The sequence below is a fragment of the Botrytis porri genome (assembly GCF_014898465.1).
Source record: "Botrytis porri strain MUCL 3234 chromosome Unknown BPOR_011, whole genome shotgun sequence".
Classification (NCBI taxonomy): Eukaryota; Fungi; Ascomycota; class Leotiomycetes; order Helotiales; family Sclerotiniaceae; genus Botrytis; species Botrytis porri.
In genome coordinates, this window is record NW_024066085.1 from 1,566,796 (window position 1) to 1,594,341 (window position 27,546).

General features: G+C 42.8%; 10 protein-coding genes across 10 annotated transcripts; 5 read left to right on the forward strand and 5 right to left on the reverse strand.

The window, feature by feature from the left end:
• Nucleotides 1-897: 897 nt before the first annotated feature.
• EAF01_008489 (uncharacterized protein) lies at nt 898-3,201 on the reverse strand. The gene is made up of 3 exons (XM_038916745.1): nt 2,572-3,201; nt 2,061-2,505; nt 898-2,003 (listed from the first exon to the last, which is right to left on the reverse strand). Exons 1-3 carry the CDS (start codon nt 2,940-2,942, stop codon nt 1,281-1,283), a joined length of 1,539 nt encoding a protein of 512 aa, XP_038768107.1. The 5' UTR covers nt 2,943-3,201; the 3' UTR covers nt 898-1,280.
• Nucleotides 3,202-4,014: 813 nt separating this feature from the next.
• Nucleotides 4,015-4,680, reverse strand: EAF01_008490 (uncharacterized protein; the record flags this gene model as incomplete). The annotated part of the gene is made up of 2 exons (XM_038916746.1): nt 4,015-4,336; nt 4,394-4,680. The coding sequence occupies 2 exons, from the start codon at nt 4,678-4,680 to the stop codon at nt 4,102-4,104; spliced, it is 522 nt and encodes a 173-aa protein (XP_038768108.1). The 3' UTR covers nt 4,015-4,101.
• Nucleotides 4,681-5,260: 580 nt separating this feature from the next.
• EAF01_008491 (uncharacterized protein) lies at nt 5,261-7,054 on the forward strand (the record flags this gene model as incomplete). Its single annotated transcript, XM_038916747.1, has 2 exons — nt 5,261-5,585; nt 5,643-7,054. The coding sequence occupies 2 exons, from the start codon at nt 5,261-5,263 to the stop codon at nt 6,950-6,952; spliced, it is 1,635 nt and encodes a 544-aa protein (XP_038768109.1). The 3' UTR covers nt 6,953-7,054.
• A 943-nt stretch (nt 7,055-7,997) lies between these two features.
• EAF01_008492 (uncharacterized protein) lies at nt 7,998-9,098 on the forward strand (the record flags this gene model as incomplete). Its single annotated transcript, XM_038916748.1, has 1 exon — nt 7,998-9,098. One exon carries the CDS (start codon nt 7,998-8,000, stop codon nt 9,096-9,098), a length of 1,101 nt encoding a protein of 366 aa, XP_038768110.1.
• A 348-nt stretch (nt 9,099-9,446) lies between these two features.
• EAF01_008493 (uncharacterized protein) lies at nt 9,447-10,576 on the reverse strand (the record flags this gene model as incomplete). The annotated part of the gene is made up of 3 exons (XM_038916749.1): nt 9,447-9,719; nt 9,812-10,016; nt 10,263-10,576. 3 exons carry the CDS (start codon nt 10,574-10,576, stop codon nt 9,447-9,449), a joined length of 792 nt encoding a protein of 263 aa, XP_038768111.1.
• Nucleotides 10,577-11,097: 521 nt separating this feature from the next.
• Nucleotides 11,098-12,200, forward strand: EAF01_008494 (uncharacterized protein; the record flags this gene model as incomplete). Its single annotated transcript, XM_038916750.1, has 5 exons — nt 11,098-11,185; nt 11,248-11,311; nt 11,405-11,409; nt 11,462-11,669; nt 11,807-12,200. The coding sequence occupies 5 exons, from the start codon at nt 11,098-11,100 to the stop codon at nt 12,198-12,200; spliced, it is 759 nt and encodes a 252-aa protein (XP_038768112.1).
• Nucleotides 12,201-12,348: 148 nt separating this feature from the next.
• Nucleotides 12,349-14,385, reverse strand: EAF01_008495 (uncharacterized protein; the record flags this gene model as incomplete). Its single annotated transcript, XM_038916751.1, has 5 exons — nt 12,349-12,615; nt 12,682-13,473; nt 13,524-13,943; nt 13,995-14,253; nt 14,306-14,385. The coding sequence occupies 5 exons, from the start codon at nt 14,383-14,385 to the stop codon at nt 12,349-12,351; spliced, it is 1,818 nt and encodes a 605-aa protein (XP_038768113.1).
• Nucleotides 14,386-14,869: 484 nt separating this feature from the next.
• EAF01_008496 (uncharacterized protein) lies at nt 14,870-17,029 on the forward strand (the record flags this gene model as incomplete). Its single annotated transcript, XM_038916752.1, has 1 exon — nt 14,870-17,029. One exon carries the CDS (start codon nt 14,870-14,872, stop codon nt 17,027-17,029), a length of 2,160 nt encoding a protein of 719 aa, XP_038768114.1.
• Nucleotides 17,030-17,626: 597 nt separating this feature from the next.
• EAF01_008497 (uncharacterized protein) lies at nt 17,627-19,083 on the forward strand (the record flags this gene model as incomplete). Its single annotated transcript, XM_038916753.1, has 4 exons — nt 17,627-17,882; nt 17,930-18,082; nt 18,133-18,617; nt 18,673-19,083. The coding sequence occupies 4 exons, from the start codon at nt 17,627-17,629 to the stop codon at nt 19,081-19,083; spliced, it is 1,305 nt and encodes a 434-aa protein (XP_038768115.1).
• Nucleotides 19,084-25,370: 6,287 nt separating this feature from the next.
• EAF01_008498 (uncharacterized protein) lies at nt 25,371-26,310 on the reverse strand (the record flags this gene model as incomplete). The annotated part of the gene is made up of 2 exons (XM_038916754.1): nt 25,371-25,830; nt 25,895-26,310. 2 exons carry the CDS (start codon nt 26,308-26,310, stop codon nt 25,371-25,373), a joined length of 876 nt encoding a protein of 291 aa, XP_038768116.1.
• Nucleotides 26,311-27,546: the final 1,236 nt, after the last annotated feature.

Genomic DNA, 27,546 nt, shown 5'->3' on the forward strand with positions numbered 1-27,546 from the left:
CTTCAGGGTTAAATGGTATTAAACCTGTTCCTCGAAATCCTGATTTCATATTCTGAGAGATGATTGATTCTTTATATGCAGCTTTAAAAGCTATAAAGAATTCAACCTTCGAAATATGATTCATATGTGCCTTGATAAATCCATCAATTTGACCACCATATGAACGTTTCAGATTGCTAAAACAGCCCACATCAAGTGGTTGAGTTAAATGACTCGAATGCGGTGGTAGACTTAAGCATATAATATCGTTCTCTTTGCAATATGCTTGAAAAGCTCTTGATTCATGGCTTTCATGCCCGTCTAGTACCAACATTCGATACCTGCCCTTTCTTCGGTTCTTAGTGTGCTTGTCGAAGTGTTTCAACCATTCTAAACCTGTCTCATTGTTTGTCCATCCATTAGATATAGGTTTAATAGCCTAATCCGCAGGAAAATCGGTTTCGGTATACCAATTGGAAAGATGAACCTGTCCTTGAACCACTAGAAATGGGGGTATAGTTTCACCCTCCCCATTGCCACATATGATTGCTGTAGCCCATTCTCTATTGCCTGGTTGTATTGCCTTGCTTCTGCCATTCCGTTCAGCACTAGTTACTACCATTCCGGGGCATATTATACCCATCATAAAGCCCGTCTCATCGAAATTGTAGAAATCGCCATCCAAAATGCTGTATTTCGCTCGCATATTCGCAACCAATCGAAACCACTCTTCAATAAGCTTAGGATCTTCGCAGAGAGCTCTTTGAAAGTCATAAACACGACTAAAACGCGTCTTTAATTCGATTCGACGCTTTACGAATCGATGCGCCCAGAGCTTCCCAACGCGCTTTGCACCCCTCGATTCAAGAATATGATTCGCCATATCTTCTACATTTCTTAATTTAGGTGGAAATCCTCTCAAATCCATATCAATTATATATTCAGAAATGATATTCTCTTCTAGTTCTGAAAGATTATAAGATTTAGGTCGATATTCGGAACGGGAAGTAATACCATTAATTCTACGTTGTAGTGTTGTATTCGAGATATTATATATCTTTGCAACCTTTCGAATACTTGTTTTTTTGTCTTTTTGAATAGCTTCGATAGCGAGGAGTATACGGGCTTCTTGATTATTCGAATCCATTGTGGATTGTTGATAAAAACGCGTATTGAAAGAGAATAGAGTGAATTGAGGTGAAAATGACCCGCACACTGATATGACCCGCACACTGATAAATCACGTTATATCAAACTGAAAGCATATTCGACGTCAACATCGATATGATTCCGCATCTTGTCTAAACCCCAAGACTCCTCATAACCCTACTTCTCTTCTTACTTTGCGATCGAGCAGAAACAGTTCTTGCTGCACTAGAGGCAGCGCATCCATTTGCACCACACTTTTGATATAGTGTAATTGCAGCATTACCACCACATCTCTCGGCACTGTATCCTGCGCATGGCATGATACAATCACCTAGCATACCAGCAACAGGTGCCCGGTCTGCAGAAAGAGAATTGCCGCAGTAACATTGACTTCCGAATTCCATTCCTGCATATGTATGACCCTTGGATGTACAGAAATGTACACAAGTCTCGATAGTCATGGTACTGTTTCCCACCCAATCGGCATTCAAGGTCCTGTTTGCAGCGTCATCTGTTCCACATCCGAGATAAGTCCAGCCTTTGGAGATACTCAAATCGACGATGCCGATGGGGAGCAAGGGGGCTTTGGAGGCCATGGGGTTAAAGCGGGAAGGGGGAGCCTGAAGAGACTTTGTCAAAGCTACGTCTTGGGGACAAGGTGGTGGTGTGTACTCCGCTGGGCCTGAAGAAGGTGCATTGCAACCGGGAAGTGTGGAGAGCGTACCGCTTACAGGTTCATTAATCAGAGGAGCAAGTTTGCATTCTTGGGTGTCGGATTGTTCGTAAAAGGTAAAGGTCTCGCTTGGACAGTCGGGTTGGCCGTCAAGGCAGTTATTGATTCCTTTCGTGAGTGTTGGAATATCCCAACCGTTTACCTTGGTCTATGTTAGCTTCATGAAAGATTATGAGAACGCAATCGGTGAAATGCTTACAAAGTCACCATGGAATCCGTAGCCAGTGGTATCACCATTAGCAAGGATAAAAGGTTGAGAATTGCCGTACCACTCATTGGCGAAAAGATCAGTACGATATGTAACTTCGAAGAATAGAGTCATCATATGATGAGGATGCGAAGCTGGGCAGCGACCACCGTCAAAATCACCATCCGCAGGATACGACATATGAGATTTATAATCGGCTGAAGTTACATTGACCCCATCCCAACAACTGGGCATTGTGACCTGAAGTCGAAGACCATCTGGGCAGTTGACGTTTGGGAATCCATTAGATTGAAGATCAGTTCCTGTGCATCGAAAACTAACAGCACGGTCTGCGAAAGAAGAGTCATTGTAGCTTCGTCGATTTGTGTCTCCAGCTAGCATACGGAAATTCTTAGGGAATGGAACAAGTGGATCGTTATCTGGACCTGGCCGTTGACTTGGGAAACGTTAGTAAAGGTAAAACATGACGGCTCATCAATATTTCAGCGTGTCCAAAACTCACAGATAATAAATTGCCATTCCCCCAAGATTTCCATACCCGTCATCTCCATTGATAGGTACAGAAATGAAACTACCATTCTGAGCCTTGTAGTAAAGCTTCGGGGTCCAGTAATTCGACAAATCCTCCTTCACATTGCAAGTCCCACATTTGGCAGCACGCGCACCAGCATATGTCATATTGGCGCTGAAACCGCTACCACCAGCAATCGCATGCACATGAGATGCAGGGAGATGTCCAGGACTAACTACTGGATCAACACGCTCATCGACAAGACGACTGTAGCATTGAATAACGAATGTGGTGCTTGCGGGCGAGAAGAGCGATCCTAGGAAAGCGAGACCAATTGTTCTGGTGGATTTGAATAACTTCATGGCTGCTATTTGTCGCAGTAGATTCTGGATTCAAAAATGGTAGTAATCACGTCGAGTTCACGCGATAGTTTGTGGCTTTCAAAGCCAAAAGAATGTGTAAATATTGTTTCTCTAAGGAGCGTGATTTCTATTGAAGGAACGTACGATCAGGTATCTAACCCGATCAATGTAAAGGTGAGATAAACGAATGTGAGTGTGAAGAAAGAAAGTAGCGACGACTTGCCTCTGTCAAGAAGATAGAAATGAGAAGAAAAAGAGTAAGCTAATCAAGAGAGGAGAGGAGAGGTGTAAGAAATTCCAACAATTTCCTACGAAAACGAATTTTCAAAATCTGATATTTGATTTGCCAAGATAATCCCGTTGCCGTAACACAAATGGATAACAAACATTACACCCATTTCCAGTGAATCATGTACACGCTGTCTATTCCATGTTACTGTGAATGAATGTTGCCTTCTGATAGGAGAACTCCAACGATGAGCGACGAAATTTGTATGGCAGGATCGCAATTGTTATCCGAAAGTTATCACATCTGCACAATTTAGGAGATGAGATAGAGAAATAGGAAGATGAGACGGCTTGATACTACTTTGATGATGTGCTGGGCCGTAAGGCTGTACCCCTGATGCTCTTGTTAGCTACACTACCGCTCGTGCAACTTCTTGGCGATGATCCGAAACATGGTGGCGGAAGCGATAGGGTGGGCGGGGAGTTGAGGAGTGTTTGGGGGATGTTCTAGACGGCGTGAAATATTGTATATTCATCTGCATATCCAATCTCAGAACTTAACCTCTACGAGTTTGTTTGACAGGTACGAGAATGTTTAGATTAATGGGGGTCATAGGATATAAAGAGTCTTAATGAATGCGCAGACAATCATCGTTCCGAATGACAAAGTGCTTTTATGAACAGGAGCTCATTGGGACTTCAAGCGATCTTTCAATCTGATGTCTGTCGGCATAAGTTACGAGGCATTTAGAAGGGTTCACGAAAATGAAAGTGGTGCGCTATTTAATGGCTCAGTAGATGATACATAGAAGAAAATACAAATCATCTCCTCATTATTAATTTCACCCGTCTTCCTATTAAACATTATTATAAGATAGATTTGTTCCGAAGGTCCCCAGTACCCATCTTAACGACAACCTCCCTTTTTATATCAATGATTTCCCGTGATAGGCGATATTTTCGTCGGAGCTATGACAATGGCCAGCAAAGCAACTGTTACCACTACTAACCACAGAGTAATTCCCGATTTAAGGTATCTCCAGACTACCTTGATACAATTGCTTTCTTTCTTGTTGACACAAATATTTCTCCCTAGTACCAGGCATCCCCTTCCTCCTGGCTTACTATCACATTCCTGATGTTCTCTTCTCCGCTTCATCAACAAGCTGTGGATATTGTTAGTCTTCACATCTGTAGATCACAAAAGCTGTGGTGAGATTCACGCAACACTCCCTCGACAATATCTAACGTCACTGCCCAATTCACATTTACTGTCACTCGGACAATCCAAATGTAGCCGCCGTCTCTGAATTAGCCACTCTATCTTCAAATGCAACCCAGTATATACAAAAGAGTAGAAGTATCGATTTGTGTGTTTTAGGGAGAGTGCATCTGGATATATCAGATGAGAAGTTATCAATAATTGAATTTCCTGTGGTAAATCTAGAATATTGAGCTTGGGAGTACCATATTCCGTCTGAGAAGACGGAAGAGTATGGTGCTTCTCCATGATGTGGTAAGCAGGCAAGATAGATAGATCCTGTAATCGCTACAACAAATGATATGATCACTGCAAGAAGGATCAAAGGCATTGATATATAATTCGTCCTGGAAAGATGTGATTCGTTCCAGAGTCATGACTAATGACAGGAATATATTGAAGTGACGAATATACAAGACTTTCCTGGGCGGAAGGCTGTGTTTCTGTGGTATGGGAAGAGGGAAATGCTGATTCAGAACTTAAAAGGCTGGTAATACCGAGTAGGCTTCACAAGAAAGGCGACACAGTTGCTATGATTCAAGCATCGATGTAGATTTTAAATAATGGCAATCTTCTAGCTGTGTAGTTAAAACTCTCATAAGACTGTAACAATATTCAAGAATTGTCAAGTTCATACAGTCTTCCAGAAATTGACATTCTTGAGTTTGAGTGTAGTGTAGCCAATCGTAAGACAATGATTGCGAATTATCCTACAAAGAGGCTGCACGTGATCACGCTCCAATCGCGTCAACTGAGTGGCAACAACCGTGAGCTTGTCGTGGATCGTGCCAGAAAACACTGATGTATTACACTAAGCAAATTTATCAGCATGGATGGTTCTGCCGTACAAGGGACAGAACTGCCTCCCAATTTCGCAGATAGTGAAAGTGATTATGGTTCTGATTTCTCACCCGAAGTAGTTGAGATAATAGAGAAATTATTATCGCCAGTCCACCAATCTAAGGAACCAACGGACATCGAAGACAATCCCATTGTGAGCGAAATCGAGTATCATGAGCCAGAACCTGCTCTTCGCCTCCCTCGAGTCGTTGGGAAGGAACAAATCTCACCTCTGCTCCAGGCTATTCGTGATGCGGAGAGGGTTGCCGATCAAATCAATGCTTCAGTCTCGAAACGCGAGTACTATCCAGACTGTGAGTGGCCTTTTATATCGCCCAAATCATATCTCTGACTTACGCGGTAGGATTTAGTGAAAGATCAAATACCTGAAGCTGTGCCATTTGCAGCTGCTGCAATTGAAGTAAATGATGTTTCAATAAAACCCCCAGAGTCTGCAATCCCTGCCCCTCAAGACATACGATCGCCCCTCGAACTATTTCGTACCGCGCCGAAGAAACCTCTCTCAGTGACGGACCTGGTGTCTCCTGCATGGTGTGAGCTGCAATATTGGTACACATTGACGAAACTTGGAAGGAGGAAGCAAACACCCGCTATGAAGCAGGGTAGTGCTGTACATAAAGTTTTGGAAGATCAGGTACATAGGTCTGTTCAGATTGAAGTTCAAACGAAAGAAGACGCATGGGGTTTACGAATATGGAATGTGATACAAGGATTACGAACATTACGAGAAACGGGACAAACGAGGGAATTGGAGATATGGGGTACTATTGATGGATTGGTTGTCAATGGAGTCATTGATGAGTTAAGTTACATATGTCCGGATGTTGAAATGGAGGTATCGCTTCTGGGAAGGACGGAGAAGAAGGGCCAGAAGAAGAGCAAGAAGAAGAAATCGCCACCTGCGGACCAAGTTTCTATATCTAATTTCTTCAAAGGAATGGAAGGCTCGTCCATTTCAGAGGCGACACGGATAAAAATAAGGAGGCAGTCGAACAAAATATATATTTGCGATGTCAAGACCAGAGGTGTTCGCACGCTACCAAACGACGCAGCGTTCCGTCCTACTCGAGTACAACTTATGTTATACCACCACTTACTTGGTAACCTTGCCACAAACTCAGTTGATTTCCGCGTTTTGGCAGCTCGTTATGGGTTGGACACAAGTAAGACTTTTTCGGATACATTCATTGCTCAGGTCGGTAGCATGAATGAAGATGACGGCGGGATATATCAAGATGCACATGAGGAGCAGGATGATTCAGTGCCAGATTCTAGTCAAGATTCTATGAGTATTCTCCTCACCCACAACAATCTTAATTCACTGTGGTCCGAGATGATATCTGAATTTCAAATCACTTTTCCCGATGGTGCTGGGTCTTTAGGAAGGATACTAAAAACAGAATATCGATCGCGGGATGATGGAGAGATAGTTGGAATCAAGACTATTCCCATGGATAATGAAGAACTGACTTCATACTTGGAGGAAGAACTGCGGTGGTGGAAGGGAGAAAGAGAAGCAAGGGGTGTTCAATTAGATGAGGCATTTAAATGCAACAGTTGTGATTTTGCTGAGGGATGTGAATGGAGGTTACAGAAGGTTGTAGAAGCAACCGAAAAGGTTCGAATGAGGAAGAAGAGGGGGAAGAAAAGTGTTGTATAGTTGTTTTTTGCTTCTTTATGGTGTTGCGTTGCCGTTAATTTAGATTATATCCATGACTTAATACATCAAATGTGATACAGATCCATTCATGATATCAGATAATGTTTTTCCTTTTTTCGATTCAATGCTTGCACGAAAAGAGTTTTTTTGCTGTCAATTGCAGGATAAATCTTTATTCGACGATGGACTACAGCTAGATCTATTGTTCTACTCTCCCCGGTCTACCAGCGACAGCTAGGCTGTATCTCAGGAACCATGTTTGTGTATTTAGCAATCCGTTTATTCATCTGACTCATTGACATCGCTCAACATCATGTATTTGTACAGCATTGAGTACGGTACTAGACAAACAATAAGGGCCGTAGCTGAAAAACATATCAAACAGGGCTATCTTTCAACCTTTGTATTCCTACATATTTAGAAAGCCTTGTAATTGATTATAATAAAATCTTGTTATCATATAAAGATTTATACAAATTTCAATGAAAAATAAGCGAATTTTTTTACTAAAATATTTCGTTTTAATATAATTAATTAAATTTGGTTAAATTTAAAAGTTCGATTTTGTAACATTTGTACCAGTAAATTTATTGTATTTTCGATTTTGGAGAATTTTAAATCAAAATATCAAGATGGAATAAATTTCTAAAAATATTTCATTCATTTTTTATTTATACTTTATTGAATTTCTATTATATCTGAAAGTTTGAAATGTAAATAGTCTTTTAATAAAGAATTATAGTTCTTTAAAAACACTGAAAAATGGCTTTTTTTTGGTTTGTTTTTGAGCTACGGCCCTTATCTTTTGTGGGTCACTGTACAAGCATGAATGAGTCTGCGCAAACAGAAGACTCTTCCAGCGCACCACAGTTATCGGCATCCAGCAGATCATTATTCACTGAACGGAATGTGAAGCCTGACAGCTATATAAACATGGGGGCTATATAAATACCAAAGTTTTCCAAATCCATTATTCAATCATCCCTTCACCTTCGTCACCATCCTTGCTTCCATCCCATATACACCCTACTAGACACCACCCACCATGTCCTCTCCACAACCGCCAGATCCCACCCCCACAATAACCAGCTTCGCACAGCACACCATGGGCCCCTCTCTCCAACGCTACCTCGACATAAAAGTGCACCACCTCGTGCCTTCCCAACCCTGGACTGAAATAGAAGTCGTAGGCCACCACATCCGTTCTGCCCCAGCCATCATCTACAACGGCGAAAAAACCGACAAATCATTCAACTATCAACGACCCACCGCCACGATCCTGGGAGAGGGAAAACTGCGCATCAATTGTTTCCCAGGACGAGATTATGTAAAACATTATGCTAATATCGTAGCGACGCACTTAGCAATCGAGGGGAAAGATCCTGGGATCGTGAAAATTAAATTCCCCCTAGAAAACGCAGGGTATGAAGAATTCATGAACTCGAATCTGAGGGGTTTAGCGGGGGATAAAACGAATTTGGTGATAGTAGGATCGCTCCCGAGAGATATATTGCGATCATCCGAACCGTGGAAAGATGAAGAGAATGAGGATGAATCATTTTCGTGGCAAACGGTTACGAAGAAACATGGATTGAAAGTTACGATCTTGAAATGTCGAACGAGTTTCTGGGGAGATTTAGCGGGGGATCTCGTGAGATGTTTGGAGAAAATCTGTGGGGGTACGCTGCAATACGTGGTTTATGTTGGGAAACTGGGCGTGTTGAAACAGGAATACACGCCTAATAGGACGTTAGCGACGGGCTCGATGAGTTTCGTCAATGGGGAATTTGTCGAGTGGGAAAATCCGATGAGTGAGAAGATTCTGGGGAATGTAGCGAGAGGAACACATTATACGTCGGCGTCGGTGTTGGATGAAGATCATGCGTGGTTTAAAAAGGCAAACAGGGAGTTTTGTTGGGTGGACCCGGAGATTGGTCATATGGCTTTGGCGGCGAGGGAGAGGGGAGTGAGGTTTGGGTTTTTGCATATGGTGTCGAATAATCTGGCGGGGGGGTACGAGTTTGATTTGGCGAATGAGAGGGAGAGGGGGGTGGTTGAGGATAGAGTGGTGTTGAGTGGGTGGATTGAGAAGATTTTGAATGGGTTTGTTGTTGAGTTGGATGGGAAACTGGGGGAAAAGGCCTAAGATCTGGAGTCATGGGTGGTTAATGGAAGTTGGAGTGTAATGTAATTCGTGTATCAGTCATAACGCACTTTGAGAGTGCAGTGCAGTGTCAAAAAAATCCCATGATATATTATGTTTAACTTATCACCTTCAGATTGGAACCATGGCTTCATCCATGTGTATAATATTCGTTGTTCTATAATTTTTACACAGTCCAAGCTCATTGCTTTGCTCCAACTCGTACATCCTATGTAAGTTATTTCATGGTCAACTCTAGTATAATACAATCCACGCCCACCGCCTAATATCAAATACAGCCCATCCAATATAGCACGTCTCTCCAAGCCCCCAAACAATACACAGCAGCTCTCACCAAGGATGTCTCAACCCATTCCAAGCCCACAGCGTCGCTGTTTCTGGATCTTCTATCACTCCCATCGCCCAAGCAGACGATTTCCCACCCTCATCAATCCCATATTTCCCCTTTTCCCTTATGATTTTCAAACATCCTCTAACACTTATTTGCGCATCCGTCAATTCCGCAGGATTAGGTCCCAAATCAGCGCCTATTTCTGCTGTGTGGAGAGCCAATATAACTGGAGCTTCGGAACCCAGTTCTCTATGTAATTCCACGGCTAGATGCTACATGAAAGGATGTGTGAGAAGATTTTACCTGACCGTGAATTGTAAAGTATAACGACAAGAAATTGCTCATTAGGTGGAAAGTAACATACACGTAAACCCATATTCAGCGCAGCTTTAGAAGTGGAATATGCGGCTAGGCCCCATATGCATGATCGAATGCTAGAGGACCCACAACTGTTGGAAATGAATGCAATGTTGGAGATTTGAACGCTAGGTATAAGAAGAAGGTATTTGGCGGCAAGAAGTGGTCCAAAGGTATTGTTTTGGAAGTGGTGATAGTAAGACTGAGAGGTTCTATTGAAAAGAAAGGATTGATCGTCAGTATTATACGCTCGTCAGCGCAATGCAGAAGTGATAGAAATGCTATTAAGCTCTGTGTCAAAGTATATTTGCCAAGCCTGAACTCGTTGTGTGAACAGGAGGTATCAAAACCATTTCGTGAAGTGAATCCGGTGAAAGCCTTCTCGATCCCCCTTCGTAGCAAGTATGGCACCAAGAAGTTCCTACAAAATCACACTATTCATCACGACGACGACTCACCCTTCAATCACTGTACCCCAATCCATGCCTCCATCATTAATAATCACTGCTTCGATAGTCTGACCCATCAACTGAGGTATATTACACAGATCCTTGACAGTCTGCTCATTGGTAAAATCACACTTCAATATCCGTAATTTAGACGGATCTTTGAGTGCCTTGGCGAGATCGTACAAGGCCTGTGGCGTTTCAAAAGATCTGTAAGTTGCGAAGACGATATTCTGGGGATGTGCCAAGAGTAACTGCCGTGTGATTTCGAACCCGACACCTGGACTGGCACCTATAACTACATAGTACTTTGGAAAACTAATCATATTGAATTTATACTGTCGAGACTAAAATTCGTGGAAAGTGGGGGTTTGAGAATATTCTTAGCTGTAATGAAGATGATTGAGCGATAACCAGAGCTGTAATTTCGAAATTATATAGACTCATAGTCGCACCTACTTCATTCAACATTGGCGATGGTGCCTGATGAATATGGGATGTGAATATAATTTGAAATGCTGCTATAATAATATAATACGCAAGCGAACAACCTGTAATGCTGGTCTCACCACGTATAAAAAATGAAGTCATACTTCAGGATTTACGACTTCGTTGGAATGATTTTTTGTTCTTTTACCTTGTCAATATCCGTTTCAATTTTATAGCTCCCTAGAGGTCACAGGTCATGAGATCGAGAATTCAATTTATATACATTCTGCCTCTACGGGTTTGTCGGTCCGAGTGAGATATTGCTATAGAACCGCTGAATATAAGAATTCTTTCTTCCATCGCTTTTTCTGAATTCATTCTATAGGAATCAAGAAAGAATATTTGCTTTTTTACCAATATGTGTTTAAATAGTCATTTACAAGCAACTCTGCTCATCATTGTAGGAATTCAAAATGTGTATGCACAGCAAGCTGCATGGGGCCAGTGTAAGTGAAATTTGTGGAAGGATGAGAGATCTCCTAGAATCGCTAATGAGTACCCGATGTAGGTGGAGGGACGGACTGGGCCGGCGCAACAACTTGTGCATCGGGTTATGTGTGTACTTATTCCAAGTAAGATCAGAACCACTCCTCACTTTTCATACCCGTCATAGAGTTTTCGAATGAACCATCTCGCTTCCTGACACTCACTAACTATGCAATCAGTCCATGTAATTCATTACCTTTCCGCCTAAATAACGCCTACTGATCACTTATTGAAAGACTATTCCCAATGCCTTCCCGGCACCGCATCATCGTCAACAACGATTGCGACAACGCCGACTACAATCACTTCCGGCACACCAACTACCACACGTTCCATAACTACTACAATTTCCACGACTACTGCCACCGGCGTAGCCTCATACCCGGGAGCGACTCTCCAAAGTGGCTACTATTGGATTCGTGCCGTTGAATCCCCGAAATTTCAGTCAGTATTCTCGCTCTTATAACGTAGAAGTAGGCTTGAAAGCATTGATCCCAGGGATCATCTAGATTCCGAAGACGGATGGAAATATCAGACAATATCATCTGGTGGACAAAGTCTAATTTATCACCTCCTTGTAGTTCCTACCTCCAAGCCTCCCCAACTGCCAAGCCCGGCACTGCTCTCCTAGCCGACAGATCCACCGCCGGCCAGTACCAAATCGTATCTGGCCAGCTAGTTGAGTTAATCGCACCCAACACATTCCTCTATGCAAATGTCGAACAACCCGCAAATTCATCTGTTGTTAGGTTGGCCATGACATTCAATACCATCCAAAATACGTTTGGTACATTTGCGTTTAGCGGGGATGCGGTAACATGGAGTATAGCTAGCATTAGTAGGCCGAATTTGAGTGCGTGGTTGGTTTGTGGCGCTCAGGAGTTGTGGATCAATTTGGGGAACTATGCGTATTTGACGCCAACGGGATGTGTAGACGAGACTATTCATTACTTCAATGGAGCAACTGTTGATTAAGAAACCGATGACGCACAAGCAAGGAACTCGGAAGGAGATGTCTATAAAATCTGGGCTCTTATTGTGATTGTACATGCCTTGATAGGATATTGTAAATACATAGACACCAAATTGAATTCAAAACACAAACTTTTGATATACAAGAAATCTATACAGAGCTGGTAACTGCCTTCTTTGATGCTCGTTTTAATAAGCAGTGACTTCCCCAGTGCCGGCGAAATTTCTCTGGAATAAATGGTAAATCTGGTAACCATATGGCTCGTGCCAGAATGTGAGTTCTCGACGCATCGAGAAATGGTTCACATTTCACGGACTCCCAGTTCTCGGAATCCATGATGTAGTGAGGCTCAAGCTCGGAGGCCACAGAGCCAGGATAGTAGGTATCAACCAGAAAGTTACAGGTCTTGAGGTCGACCTGATTGTAATATTAGCTTCACGTACACAATGCTAGGAGATAATATTTGCGATGAGATTCACTTACATATTTGCTCATGTCTTCTATGTTTTGATCATTCATACCCGACGGGATGAGCCATGTCGACCAAATTCCGAATCCCGTACTAGCTTCGGAAAACTCACCGGGAAGCAGACCATCGAATTCGCTCTTTACAAATTTTGCTTTCATGCCGTTCGGCAAATGATAAGAGCTGGGAAATCTGTACCACTCTTTGGAAAAGCAGACAGAATCTCCTCGTACCCCAATGGTACCATTTTGGAGAGGACTGTAGATTTTCAATGGCGCCGAGTACGCTGTATAGATTCCATAAATTCTTGCTGCGCCAATATCCACAGATCCGATGATGAAGAAGCTCACGAATAATAGCTTCAATTTAGCTGGAATCTTGCCGACCAAAGTCCTGGGATCCGAATGGCCGAAAGCCGCCAAAAGAATGTGAAGTGACATGGCCGCATTTAGTGCAAGGCATGGGTAAGCTGGATACATAAATCGTTCTTCCTTATGTGGCTGGAAGCTGAATATTGCAAGCCATATGTAAAATGGTGCCATAAAAACAACGCTACGAAGAGCTGTTGTGGTACCGCCTTCTCGTGACCCAAATATTTTCTGAAGTATGAAAAGTGGGAGAGCTGAAATCGCAAGCACAAACCAGATATTGAAGTTGAGAATCAAGTTACGAATGTAAAAATGCCATGGCTCAGTACCATAAATCTCAGGACCTCTTCCTTCGCCACTGAATATATTATAAAGAACAATGTTCAGAGGGACAATCACTAATTTTCTATAGAAGAAGCCAGAAACAACGAATTCAAAGAACTCGTTACAATATTAGCAATTGTAGGAAGGCAAATTTGAGAAAAGCTTACCAAAACAATCAATCCTCCAACAATCCCTCTGACGAATCGCATTACGGTATCGACGACGGCATCTTTATCGCTCAAACTAGCGAAAACCACCTCTTCAACCAAGAAAGGGGCAGACAGAGCCATAGAGAATGGCCAACCGAGAATTCCACCGACAGCGAACCAAAAGATACCTTGCGCAGTTTTTAAGCCCCCTCTCCAGTTCATGAAAGCGGCCATTCCAAGCATAGTAGTATACATAGCGAAGCTCGATGGTAAAAAGGAGGCCGAGGCATGAAAGAAACCAGGGCTGAAGATATTGGCCATCATGAAGAACATGGCGACTCGCGGATTCAAGGTTCCGTTAATGACTCGAAACATCTGCGTCTGGCACAGAGCGCATGTGAATGCGAGACAATATCGAATGAAATAGAACTCGCCAACCTATACCTCAGTTAGAACGTTGACTGTCCTGAATAATTCATTTCTGTATACCTTCGTGGGGAATGGGAGCAGCCTTCTGAAATTTCCCATCAGGGCATGAACAGTAACATATAGCCAACTTCGAATCGCAAATTCCGGAGAATATTCCCACGTTTGTAATCCATAGCTATGACTGAGATAATGTGTAGGTTCCCAGTAATTAAAGGTCTCGTCACAATCCTGTATAGGAGCATACAAAGCTGCCAATATGTTTGCTCCTAGAAAGACATAAAATGCGCTGATAGGTTGAACTGCGAATGGAGTTGGAGGTCTATTGAAGCTTGGTTAGAATATCCCATACATAACTTTTCCGAAATACTGACTTTTTCTTTTTTGAATGCGAAGCTGTAGAAGCTTCTACTCCTTTAGATGAGCCCAGATTTATTGGCTGCGAAGGGGCCATTTTTGCAATTGACTTGCTTTTTTGATCGATTTTCCAAAATCAACTCAAATACAATGCAATGCAGACTTTAACGATCACATCGTGTTCTAATAAGTGCACTTTAGCTCGAGCTTGCGTAGATACTTACATAAAGCTTACATAAAATGGAGAGCTTGAATTGTGTATAACTACCGATAAGAATTCATAAAAGCTTATCGTCTGCGCTAAGATTAGATTAGCTTTCGGGAAATATTTGGAAATTTTGAAGTTCAAAAACTTTCTGGTCAACAATTCGTACTAAACCATTAAAGTATTGCATTGCATCCAATTTTTGTTAAGTTTTCTTTTGAATACCCATATTCATCTTGTACTCTTGATATTATATTGGCACTGGTATCACATATCCGAATTCGACTCAATTGATAAAGTCTACCACGAAAAACACTCGAGCGTAATACGCCGTCACCAAGTCTTTCACAGATTGTTTTTGATTTCAACTGGAAGCATGAGTAATGCTGACTCCATTTCGCCAGTTCCTCCGCAAGAGGAGAAGCTACACGTAAAAGGGGAGAGTGAAGAATCTGCCTCGTCTTCATCCACTTTCTTCAATATTCCTGGACTGGGACGACTTGGAAATGCGCCAAAAACTGAGAATCCAACTCCAACGGCAGAGAACGACGTCGCAGAGAACCACTTAGAAGAATCGGCCACATCCCAAGATAAGTTGCCGGAAAGCAGTCATGATCAACCACAGGAAGATTCTAAAATGGCGGATGCCGAACCTCTACTTCAAGAATCTGCGACTTCTACAACCAATGACGCGCCTTCGGAAACCATTCCAGAAATCAAAAGTGAAGTTTTACAGGATACAGGAGTTGACATCGAGCAAACAAAATATCAAAGCGATTTGGAGATTAAACAAGCTCCTGTGGAAGATGCAACAGTGAACACGCAGGACACCAATAACGACGCAATGGACATTGCGACGTCACAACGCACTACAGACATTCATGTTGAACAAGGGAAAGAGATGCCGTTGGAAGAATCAATACAAGCTCAATCTAGTACTAGTAATAGTCAAGTACCGGAGAGCATTATCAATCAACCGGATTTGACTCATGCTTTAGAGGCGATGCTAGGAGGCCTGCTACAACCTGCGACTGTGACTGCGGATGTTGCAACGAACAATGCATCTGCAGCACCAGCGACAGAAGAGGAACACCCAGAATGGGAGGTTGACTCATCTCCATATGAGTCTTCGTCAGATTCGTCAAGTGATAGTTCATCCGAGGACGATAGCGAGGAGGAGGATGGAGAAAATGCCTATAAATTATTAAGTCCAGAGGAACAAGCAAGAATCCTGATGTCAGAAGGCGATGGGGGTTCGGATGATGAGGGAACGGCACATGGAGAAAAGCGCACCGGAGGCCACCTACGTACGAAGAACGAAGTTCCGGAAGAGGTGATACCCAAACCAGATGTCACAATAACGCCTGAGATGCCTATCACAAAACTGGGAGGCGTGGAAGGAGTGGTGGATAACATCATTCTCATCAAAGCTTTCACAAGTGGAGAATACCAAGTACTGAGAGAAGAATCTGTGCTATGCTTACAGGATCGCAGCGTTATAGGCGTAGTTTCGGAAACATTGGGCAGGGTGGAACAACCATTGTATTGTGTAAGATTCACGAATGCAGCTGCAATTGCCGAAGCAGGACTATCTGTTGGAACTACGGTGTATTACTCTGAACAGCATGCAACGTACGTCTTTACACAAGCTTTAAAAGCATACAAAGGTACAGATGCTTCAAACTTGTATGACGAAGAAGTTGGCGACGAGGAAATGGAATTCTCTGATGATGAAAAGGAGGCTGAGCATAAGCGAATGATAAAGCAAAGGAGGGCAGAGAAGAGAGGTGTCAAGACTCAGCAGAATGGCAGTAATTCACGTGGTGGGCATGCTTCGCAAATGACATATACCCCTGGTAACAACAGCGCCGTGTTAAATTATGACGAAGCCGAGGATGGTCCTTATAAGACTCTTACTAGACCGGTTGGATTTACCGGTGGTGCAAGTGGCAGTGAAGCTCCTCAAGAGGGTTCGCATTATAACAGATCAAGCCAACGTGGCGACCATGGAGGTAGGGGCAGAGGAAGAGGTCGTGGAGACAGAGGCAGAGGAGATTGGGGAAGAGGACGAGGAAGAGGTGGCGGAAACAATGATCGAAACAGCAACTCTCGTAATAATTCATTACCCCCTTCTACTCCAAGTCCGGGAGCATTCAACTCTCAATCGGCTTCATTACCCCCAAAGCCTAACTTTCCACCTCCGCCACCTTCGAATATTTACAGCAATTCAAATCAGCCACAGCAATATCAACCCCAACCATCACCACAATACCCATCTCAACAACTCCCAGCATGGCCAATGTACCCGCAAGGTTATCAGCAACCATATCAGCAACCATACCAACAGCCTCAACAACCCCAACAACCTTTTGCTCAAGCCCAGAATCCTTGGGTGGGTATGCCTCCTCCTCCTCCCTTACCAGCAGGTGCATTCATAAATCCGGCATTCTTCGCTCAGCAGAATGCGGCAAACCAAAATGGAGCGAATCAATGGACTCATCCGGGTCAGCAAAATGGGAACGGAAGTGGTAGATAATTCATGATGGGTCTATGTATGATCATTGTAGCCAAGAATAAAATTATGACAAATGAACTTTTGGTCTTCCTCAATGTTGAATAAAGTTCAAAGTGGTGATACTGCAATTGACGACGCTCGCAGTTACAACTTGGGTGCTTTGTCACTTTCATTCCCAAATTCATTGGCTAAATGGTAACTACCAAACAATTTTCACAGGTTACCTCCATTGCGACCAAGTGGTTCTCTACTGCGGGTATCATGAAGATTGTACCTAAAGTCCCCCCCCCCAGTTCATGATCAAAGTCGTATCATTTCAATTAATCATCAAGTGATTCAAGATCAAGAATAGTTTCTACGCCTGATGAGGTATTCATACGCCGTCGTGATATTCCACAGTGATAACCCATACCCGAAACGGAAAAAAAGTCCCTGGCGATAAGAACGAATTTGGCGGGGTTCTGCCGCGCAACAGATCTTATCATTCATTCCCAATTCATGATACATACATAAATATATGATTCTCTTGAGATATCAATATGATTCATTGTGAGCCAGTTCAAGAACTCACATCTAGATTCCCTTCGCTTTCAATTCCAAGACTGAATTATCGTGAAAATGGGTGAGACGAACTGGGATGGCTTCAAACTATGGACCAAATCTGCTTGCGAGCGACTCAGCACCTCAGAAGTCGCTCAAGTTGTGAACGACAAGCCTAAGGTGTTGTTTTATGGTGCGGGCTTAGTCTGCCTTGCAGTATGGCTATTAATACGAGCTACAACGATGTTCAAGAAACCAAGATATGCCAGACCGAGAACACCTGATCTGGAGAAGCCGATTTTGAAGAACGGCAAAGCACAGAGACCTTTGGGAGGTTAGTATGATGCCGTGGTTGATGAATACCGGCTGATTACTTGATAGTGTGGGAGCCTATGCAGTTCAAACGTCCAACCGCAGTTCCTTTTCCTAATTGGAATGTGCACCAAACGAAGCCAAATCCATACCGTCCATTTCGCCATGGACCATATCACATTACCATGGGTTTACGCAACATGGATTGGAATGAATGGATAGGTACATGAATCATAACTCAAGCGATAGATTGACTAGCTAATGTTTCAAAGAATTGGATAACCAATACATGAAATTCCATGACGACAAAGCTAAACGTATCATCGCACGTGGCGCTAGATCTTGCTATACCGATCCCTCGGTGTTTGATGGTGCTGTTGAGCTGCTTCAAGAGCTTTGCGCGTATCTCCCAGAACGTTACCCCACACTTTACAAACGCACTCCAGTTGGCATGGACAATCTTCTTACTAACGAATCATTCAACATTGTTGAAAGGCCACTTGCAGAGGATCCAATGCAGATGGCAGCCCGCTTCACGCAAGATGATTTAGCAATCATGTTTGAGAAGGAAGATGGTCAATACTATCTTCTTGCCGGCGCCATTTTACTAGCGGGATTCTGGCGTTTGGAGGATAAATTAGGCATGCCGTTGAGTGAGATACATACGTCTGGCGACGTACCAGGGTACCAAACGAAACTGGAGAAAGGAATGATGAACTTCTTCCGCAGAGTTCAGCCTAATGGACCCGTGCAGCGTGTAAGCCTCAATTTGCGCGATTATGCGTACCTACATGTACTAACGGGTGTTTCAGAACAACTATTTCATTCAAGTAGACGATCAACTTGCATGGTCATCAAGCATTGGCCCGGAAAACGGAGAGCCCGGTAGTGTAAGCTGGGACTCTGCGGAAAAGAACAAAGCCGTTGAACATCATTGGTTTCGTTCCGAGCGGCAAACATTAAGAAGACTACCGAGATCTGGCGGTGTGGTGTTTACTATCAGAACATACTTCCATCCAATTACGGAGATATGCGAAGAGCCGTATGTACCGGGAAGATTAGCAAGTGCTGTGAGGAGCTGGGGCGAAGATGTGAGTAAGTACAAGGGAAAGGAGAAGTATGGTGAGGTTCTATTGGAGTACCTGGATAAGAAACATGAGGAGCAAGTCGAAGCGGGCCTTGATTTGGAGAAAGAGGAAGAAGTCAGAGCGTATCCTTATTAGCGCACTTTTTGGGAAACTGGAGGTGCTTGAAATTATGCACGATCCAGGAGGCGAGGTGTTGAGCCTTGCTTTCTCATACTGCTGGGTCAGATTTAGCTTAGTAGCGTTTGATATGACATTACGATTCTATGAGTTTATCAAGAGAATACTTGTCACCACACCCAAAAATATTGCTGCTAGTCCATCAGTTTGCGTTTACTGTACAAACGAATCTACTTCATCACATGATCTTGTATATCCCTCAATTTCGACGATGGTATGACTGCGTACATGTCTTGTGCCGCTGTCGTTCCAAAACTCATATTGTGTTGGTATTATATTTCATTTCTATTTGTATTTTCCTTTCTCGGCATCAACTCGCATGGGAATTTCTCGCTGCTGTCGGTCAAATACCAACGCTGGGTTACAATTGCATCGAATATCATCGCTGTTTAGCTCAACCTTACTACACAAACCCCTTTCAAGACCCAAGCAATAATATTTGTCCTGGATGTCTTCCGGTTCTAAGATAATCCGTGGTAAGCTATCCGGTACTTCTGGCATTTTCGTTCTAATAAATAGTTACAGAAGTCTCAAGATCGTTTTGAGATGGCATCTGCAAGCCACTATGCCGTGCGAGACGCCTAGCAGACCTAAGATCCGCTGCAACAGTTGCTAGCGAAGTTTAGATACCATCAATATCTTCATTCAAGAAGCATTATAGTGTAAGTCACTACTCATATATTTGTCTTGAGACTTATCACTAGTATTGACGCAGTTAGAGTGAAGAAAGAAGATCAAGTAGCTGAGAGGTGCATAACGCAGTGGGTCAAGTCATCAAGCTGGCTAACGGTGATTCTTGGTCTTCTTGAGTTGAGCACAGCGGACGATAGATAAGCAAGCTAAACCACATCAAACGCTCCAAATGTCTTTAACCATTCGACTGGTGCCCCGCAAATCTCTACACCAGTCGTCAAAAGTTACTTTACATCATCAAACACAATTCTGAGTACTGTCTTAGTGCCAGCGATCAAAGAAAGAAACTAATCAGATTTTTTTGAGCCACATTTGCAGAGTCACAAGTCAGACTTAATATGTTCAGAATTGACTAAGAATATGCTGTTTCTATATGAAGAGACGACGCGCGTTAAACTGACCAACGACTTTCTCTGTGGGCTTATTGGCCACTACTTGTTCGTTATTGACCTTCTCAACTTGACTACGTCTTCTAAATCTTATCAATATGGTCAAGATGTTTAACTCCTCGTCAAATATACTGGCCAGCACACGAGTCTTATTCTACAATAAGCGCCGATTCGGTACAGGAAGAGGCAGAAGTAATGTTAAAACCCAGAACACTCAAAATGAATGAGAGCCGGCCCTTTGATAACTGCTATTAAACGGGGTGTCGGTGGCTAAATGCTGATAACTAAAGCATGCTAGAGGAAGGCAACGAGACGATTGGGAAGGGAATGTCATAAATCGCTTAACTGCGTTCCAGAAGCAGCAGCCATGTCAAATGGATTAGCATTACCAACACACTACTGGCGGAGTCATTCTGGAACGAAATTGAATGCCAAAAGATATTATGATACCATATCGGCAAATTTTGTCCATGAATAATCGTCTTCTTTCAAGTATCATTTAAGAGGCAGGTTGAGTACAATACACTTTGCTGTCCTCGCTTGTCGACGGTTATCCAGATTTCGAAGACCCTGACTAAAGTTAACTAATTGACACGACACACCTCGGATAGATGATAGGCCATCAGTTGGTCCCGGATTTCGTCGAGGCTTTATGCTGTGACTACTGGATTCAAGATGTTCTCTTTAATAACTATCTACAGGCAACCGTTAGTTATTCGAATGGCAGAGATCAACATTCAACAACATGAAAGCTATTTATCTGAACTGGAACGCGGTCATCCAGGCAAATAATTCTTGGTGTACAAGACCATGGATGCGGTTTTGAGTCTTTAGCTTTTACTATATTAGTGCGAGAGTTTTTTTGTCGAAGCGTGATACACCAGGAAAAGTAAGCCCAAGCAAAGATACGGTGCTGACACCACAGAATGTGGTCGTCGACAGCCGCATTTAGACAAGGAGATGGGCAATATCGCGTATCACTACCTGGATATGCATTTTATGTCCGTGCCAACGTTCTTAAGGGTTTGAATCATTAATCACTGATGGCGAAGTTCTTGGAATGTAGACATGACGAAGGGGCAGATATCGATAAACAATCATCATACTCTAAAGTTCCATGCAGAAATTGATCGACGAGGTCACTCGAGACTCCCGCCATTCTGAATACTCGAACCTACTTCCCCGATCTCGCACAACCGGGGATGCCAGCAAACGGTTGCCTGGATCGTAAACGCTTGTTACTGTACTAGATAGCGTGGCTCCACGCAAATCATACTAGCAAACACTCTTGAGTTGCATAATTTGGAAAGATTTCAGGAATGAAAATTTGAGGATTGTTCCTGCTGTTCACGGAGACTACTGTATCATTGAAACAGAGCTTGAACACCGTCTATGCGGTTCCGTCTTAGTTAATCGATGCAATTTACATCAGGAACGGAGGTTTCAGGTGACGGATTTCTGGAGTTCCTCGCATCCGGGAGAACCACTCCGGTAAATCTTTACTCTCGAGGGATGCAAGAATACCAGCCGGCGTAAACCACCCGGCCACGTTCTCCTAAGCCCCGAGGGCGTGGAAACAGAGAAAACCAGGATATTGCAGCAATGGGAATCGTTATCTCGCCGCAATCTTTCCATTTATGGGTTTGCTGCATGTTCATTATACGATGAATAAGTTTCTCACTCAGAAGTCTATGGGCTACACAGTGATATCAGGGTGTAGAGATATCCGGCACGGGAGTTTCCAAGAGAGTGATGGACTCAGACTACCGAGGCTGGTTACGATTGTAAGGATTCCCACCATCTCTATTATGAACAAGATTGCCAAGAAAGACAAATACCCTTTGCCATAAATTGAGGAGACACTAGCTCAACTGTCGGGATCTAGCTTCTTCACGAAGATCGACATTCAACAAGCGTTCAATAGGGTACGACTCAGTACGGAACAAGATGAGGATCTCAAGACTTTTAAGCTAGTGTCGACATTTCTTGATGGTTATAGTTTATGGCACATTAGCATTGGCTTTAAGAGAAATGAAACCAAATTGGGATCTTGTCAAAATATTCTACTGTCAGATATTTCGTCAATCGATTCTAAGAACAGAGTCGCAACAAAAACATGCCAAAGATCATCCGGCACACGCGAATTTGTCAGTGCCCCCGGAAGGCTACGGAAGCAGTTTTCCACCCGAGATAGAAGAATTGAGAACAGATGATGAGAGATTTTATGGCTGTGTTACATCTCACCAGCCCGTCAGAAAAACCTGGTTCTTCCACTGAGTCGACTGGTCTATGAGGCTGTCAACTTGGGGAGTCTTTGTGGTTTGACTTTGGAGAGGATACTGGCTGCTATTTTCGATTGGCCATCTATCTAATCTCACCCAAGAGAATAAAGATATTTATGATGTAAATCAGGGTGCTACGATGAAGCATAGAATTCCCCGAATCCACAGTTCTGTCCGCAAACTCATCGTCTCGAAAACACCTGATGAAATATAGTGATGACCGAAAGATGGTCGACATTTATAACCTTTGAAACCGGAACATCCAGCCTGATAGCCCATCCAGACGCGGGGTAAAGGCTTGTTAATCGGAAGGTCAACGGTTCAGGTGGGCTATGGATCATCCTCGATTGACAACGACTAAAGAATCTCGGCTTCAGAATAATAGAAAGCCAGATCCGACAAGCAGAAGCATCTTTAAACAGGCAACTTCAAGCTCTTGCAATCCATTCGTCAGGCGAATGTCTTGAAGAGCTTGTGCCGCTCAAAGCTTAGTTATATGTTTCTCGATAGGCTCGAGGGTTGTATTATTCAGAGTTACTGCTACCATTCACGACGCCATTAAGATGTCACTATTTCGTTTGGGAGAAAGCGACTCTAGAATTGCCGCTTGCGCTACCACCTCTGCATTGCAACATAGGTTTAGTCGTCTCAGCTTTTGGAAAATCCAACCAATATTACAACAGTGTGAACCAAAGTACTATACTGAATTCACAGTCCACGTAATAGTACTAGCACTACATCTAGCTACGAGGATTGCGGGTAAAAGTGGAAGTTAGTAAGAATGAACACGATGGAGGAGGAAAAAGCAATGACGTGGGCTCAGATCTGACTCAGGAAACAAAAAGCAATCAGATCAATCTCTCCCACAAGATCGATACTAGACTGAACTTAGCACCCTTGATCACTTCGACGCTAGGTTTTCACAGCATATTCAAGAAACCTTAGCAGTGAGCGGATCGGTCGTTTCTGTCGTTATGAATGAAGGTCGGTGGGGCCTGAAGCATATAATACATGAGCATGGAATTGGGTCATAAAAAACTTGTATGAAGATCATTACTACAATTCCAAGAAATGTACCCACAATTCAGCGAAGAGGTTGAACCAATGGCTCACAAGACGTCAATATCTACTGCGACGTACTAAGCAATGGCATCGTATACCAAATCAGAGAACCAGGAGTTACTGTTTTCTCCGCGGTCTGGGGATTATCTAGCTTCAAGATGGATCGGTGATGAAAAGCTATGAGGGAAACCTACTGAGAAGCAAAATACATTAATTACGAAAAGAAAGAGAAACTCTTAAGTCCACGGGCGAATGCTGAAACAGAGATCAAAAAGTTTGGATCGAAGTCCCAGATCCGGCTGGGAATGTAGCAGATGCCCAGACGCAAACCCACGAGGAACCGAGTTATCCAGGTGGACGTGGACAAAGTCAATGATGCTCACAAACTTACGATGTTCTTTCTAAACAACATTTAGAGGCATGTAAAGCATGAACAAAATCTATTCGATCCGAGCGACGATTATTCGGGTCGAGGTTATGGGAAAGTATTCCTTCGAATGAACCACACCCTATCTTAGGAAGATGAGCAATGCTCTTCTCAACATACCATCTAACCAAATAAAGAAAGAGCAAATATATGTCTATCCTACTGCCGCAGAAAGACCAAAACGCGTGATGTCGAGTGCTTAATTTGGTTTTCAGACAGAAAACCAATGTCTCCGCAGTAAGATCTTCAGCTCTGGACAGTTTTCACACGACTCGTTGTTCCGAAGAATCGTTATAAACACATCACATAGTTTAGGATAGCAAGTTGCTAGGGCAGCCGATTATTTCATCTCTTGGACCAAAACAAAAAATTTATTCAAGTCGTTGGCATTTACATCTTTTTCACATCCTGGCTTTGTGAGAATTGGCATTTGATTATGTGATATATACTTTGATATCGCATAGCCAGACTCACGATTTCTCAAACACAAGCCATGGAAAAGATATAAAAATCATCGTCTTGCGCGTCCGTCAACGACTCTTCGGTTCGTTGAGAATTGATTGCTTTGGTATTTCACTAGATCAATGAAGCCCAACTTCCCCATCGGTAGGTCTCGATTCTTCATTCATGCAAGTACGCGGCCCTAGCTTACATGATTTTGAGAGCGAGAACGAGTCGCAATCGAACGCTACAACTCTGATAGCTACACTGTTTCGCCTGGTATCTTCACCAACTCGATGCCTCGAGCTATCACCCATGAGCAGGTACAACATCAACATACCCACATTCGATCCAAGATCCTTTCCATGTTTCCCAAGAGCTACCTCTTACTGGAAGTTCATGCCATCGGAGGAGTGTACATGGCAACAAGAATATGTAAGAAGAGTGTTCAATATCTGATTGTGAAATATTTGGGCACCTTTGTTCTCATTTGAGAAAGGCCAGAAGCTCGGCAGATAATTATTATCGTCTGAAGAATGAAGAAATCAAACAACTCGTTGTTTGAGGGCTTGAGAATGTCAGAGGGCCGATCTATATCTGGATATGTGTCGGAAGACAACTTTTGGGGCCGAAAATAAGCACTTGACCATGGAATGGACAAAAACAGCGACTTTAACAAGTTCTCATAAGAATTATTACAGAGAAATGAAACTATTAATTCCCATATAGACGTCAATCCGATATCTTGATCCAATATCTAGAACCTCTCGCTAAGGGGTCATGCTCCCCAAGTCTATACAAACGCCGTGCCTTCTATTTTTTCTCCATTTACCCAATGCCCATTGCGCCGGTGGCCTGCTGACCCCAAAAACTGGTATAATGTCTATCTATGCCGTGCCTTGCCCATATATGTCGATAAAATACACCGTGAATATAAACAACGCTCTCCGATCAAGCCTCTGCCTTCTGCTCCTGGGCATCCTTGGTGGACTCTTTTCTGACTGCGACTTCTTTTGATGATTTGGACGCGGAAGCTTTGACAACATCTTTCTGTGTATTTCCGACACCTCCGGCCATCTCGCCCTCTACTCTTCTGTTCAAAAAACTCAAATATGTCTGCCAGCCGATCGCAATTACACCGGAAAATATGCTCCTATGTTCTTGTGGAATCCATGCGAAACTGATTGCTGTGACTGCGGGCCATAATTTAATACTGTTCATCATACTGGTTGGGACAGTCCTCTTGACACGTTCAACGACATCCGGTAAACTGTCTCCGGACAATAACGATTGCATGCCAAAGAAATATGTATTGAATATAGGTGTAAAGAACATTTGATTGATACCGACTTTTGTAGCGAGGGAAACGGCTTTCGAGGAGTAGTTGAAATTATTTGAAAGAAACATAAACCTTCGACTTGTTAGCTCGTCTTCTCAAATTCCCCCAACACAAAGGGATGAAATGAGCAACACACCATTTGTAAGACGGGATACTGCTTCCCATGCTAATAAACATTGCTCTCAATGTACGCTTCCAATCATAATCATCTCCGCAGATGCTTTGCGCTGATAGATCCCCGAGGAAGTATATCACCAACGAACTGCAGAATTGTGTAGTATAAGGACGTTTCCGTTGCGATCGACCGTATGCCTGAAAAGATCGGGTCAAAGGACCAAGTCGCTGCCATATCGGCACATTCGCGATCGTCGCAGGAATAGGAATCGCAATGCCATTTGCAGAGCTCTCTGGGGAGGGATTCGAACGGGGTGCAGGGGTAGGATCGTTGGAGTTGTGTCTCTTCGAAGTGAAGTTTACTTGTTTCCGATGGCTTGGAAAATACGGACGTCGTAGCACAGCGCGGCCAGTTGTTTGAATGGTGAAGAGAGTCATGATTAATAGCTATTTCAATGGTGTTGACATGTTTTGAATAAAATATGTTATATAATATGAGATTGTTGAAATCAAATGGAATGGAAACGTCGGTAAATAAAACGGAAACGGGTAAGGCTAGATTTTTTGTGCAGGCGACGAATCATATCAATGAGTGTTGCAGATCTTAGAGCACGCAATGACTAGAGGCATATTTCTATTTTAGGAAAACACCCATTCTTGGCATTTTGAGGGAGACGAGACGACATTTATTTGATCTGATCAAGCAATTATTTCATATTTTCATTTAAAAACTCTATACAAATTGCTTGACAGAGAGCTTTGATAACTTAAGAGTCTGTTTTCCAATCCGGTTTTACTTCGTTAGATGAGAACAGATATAGTCAAGTATTTGAAATAGTTTAATGTGGTTGTATCCCCTGATAAGGTCAGCTGTAAGAATCTTTGGTCATGGTAGTGAAAATCTTCTTCAGTAGAAGCCCAGTCCTCTAACAAATATCACTAATGGCTCTTGGTCACTTAGCACATGCCGATCTTGATGCAAGTCATTGGCCTAGCAGAAAAACTACGCACTATGTCTGCATTTCAAATCAAGTTGAATGATATGGTTATCTTTTTAGGTTTGCAAAGACCTAAAGGGGATGCTTTGAAGTTTTAGATTCAATTTTTATTTGAGTGATCTTTTATATCTATTTTAGGTCTATATATAGAGTCTGATAATGACGTGTCCAGATATTCATTTACTGAAATATCTGGACAGGCAATGAACTGAGATAGAAAGATAACAGACTTCATACTCTAGATTCCATCCGACATCGCTTATCCCAAATCGCTAACAAATATAAGCGATTTTTAATGATTGTGCTGCTTATGAGGAGAACTCATTCGACGATAGACAAACCCCGCAAATTAGTCTCAAAATACCGAAAAGACTTCAACTATTCGTTTAAGCCAAACCATAAGCCGGTTTGTCACCTCATGTACTAACTCTCTTGATCATAAACTAATCTCATTGCTTCTTGAATCATGAATTATTATTATTATTAATTTTTTTTTTTGGGGGGGGGGGGGGGGGGGGGGGAATTATTGAAGTCTATCTGTCATCAAGCAATTTATACATCCAGGTGAATTTGTTAGTCATGGAATCATTTCCAAAAAGAGGTGGACATGACACATATACAAGTGGAATGAGCATGTAGATTGGGGAAATTTTGATGGGCTGGTATTGACTAGGAA

What these genes read in the sequence shown, in the direction of transcription:
- EAF01_008489 (XM_038916745.1), bottom strand. Translation starts at nt 2,942, where the DNA reads ATGAAGTTATTCAAATCCACCAGAACAATTGGTCTCGCTTTCCTAGGA. An exon ending in GGAATGGCAATTTATTATCT is followed by an intron (nt 2,506 to 2,571) that starts GTGAGTTTTGGA and finishes ACGTTTCCCAAG; the next exon opens with TCAACGGCCAGGTCCAGATA. An exon ending in ACGGATTCCATGGTGACTTT is followed by an intron (nt 2,004 to 2,060) that starts GTAAGCATTTCA and finishes ACATAGACCAAG; the next exon opens with GTAAACGGTTGGGATATTCC.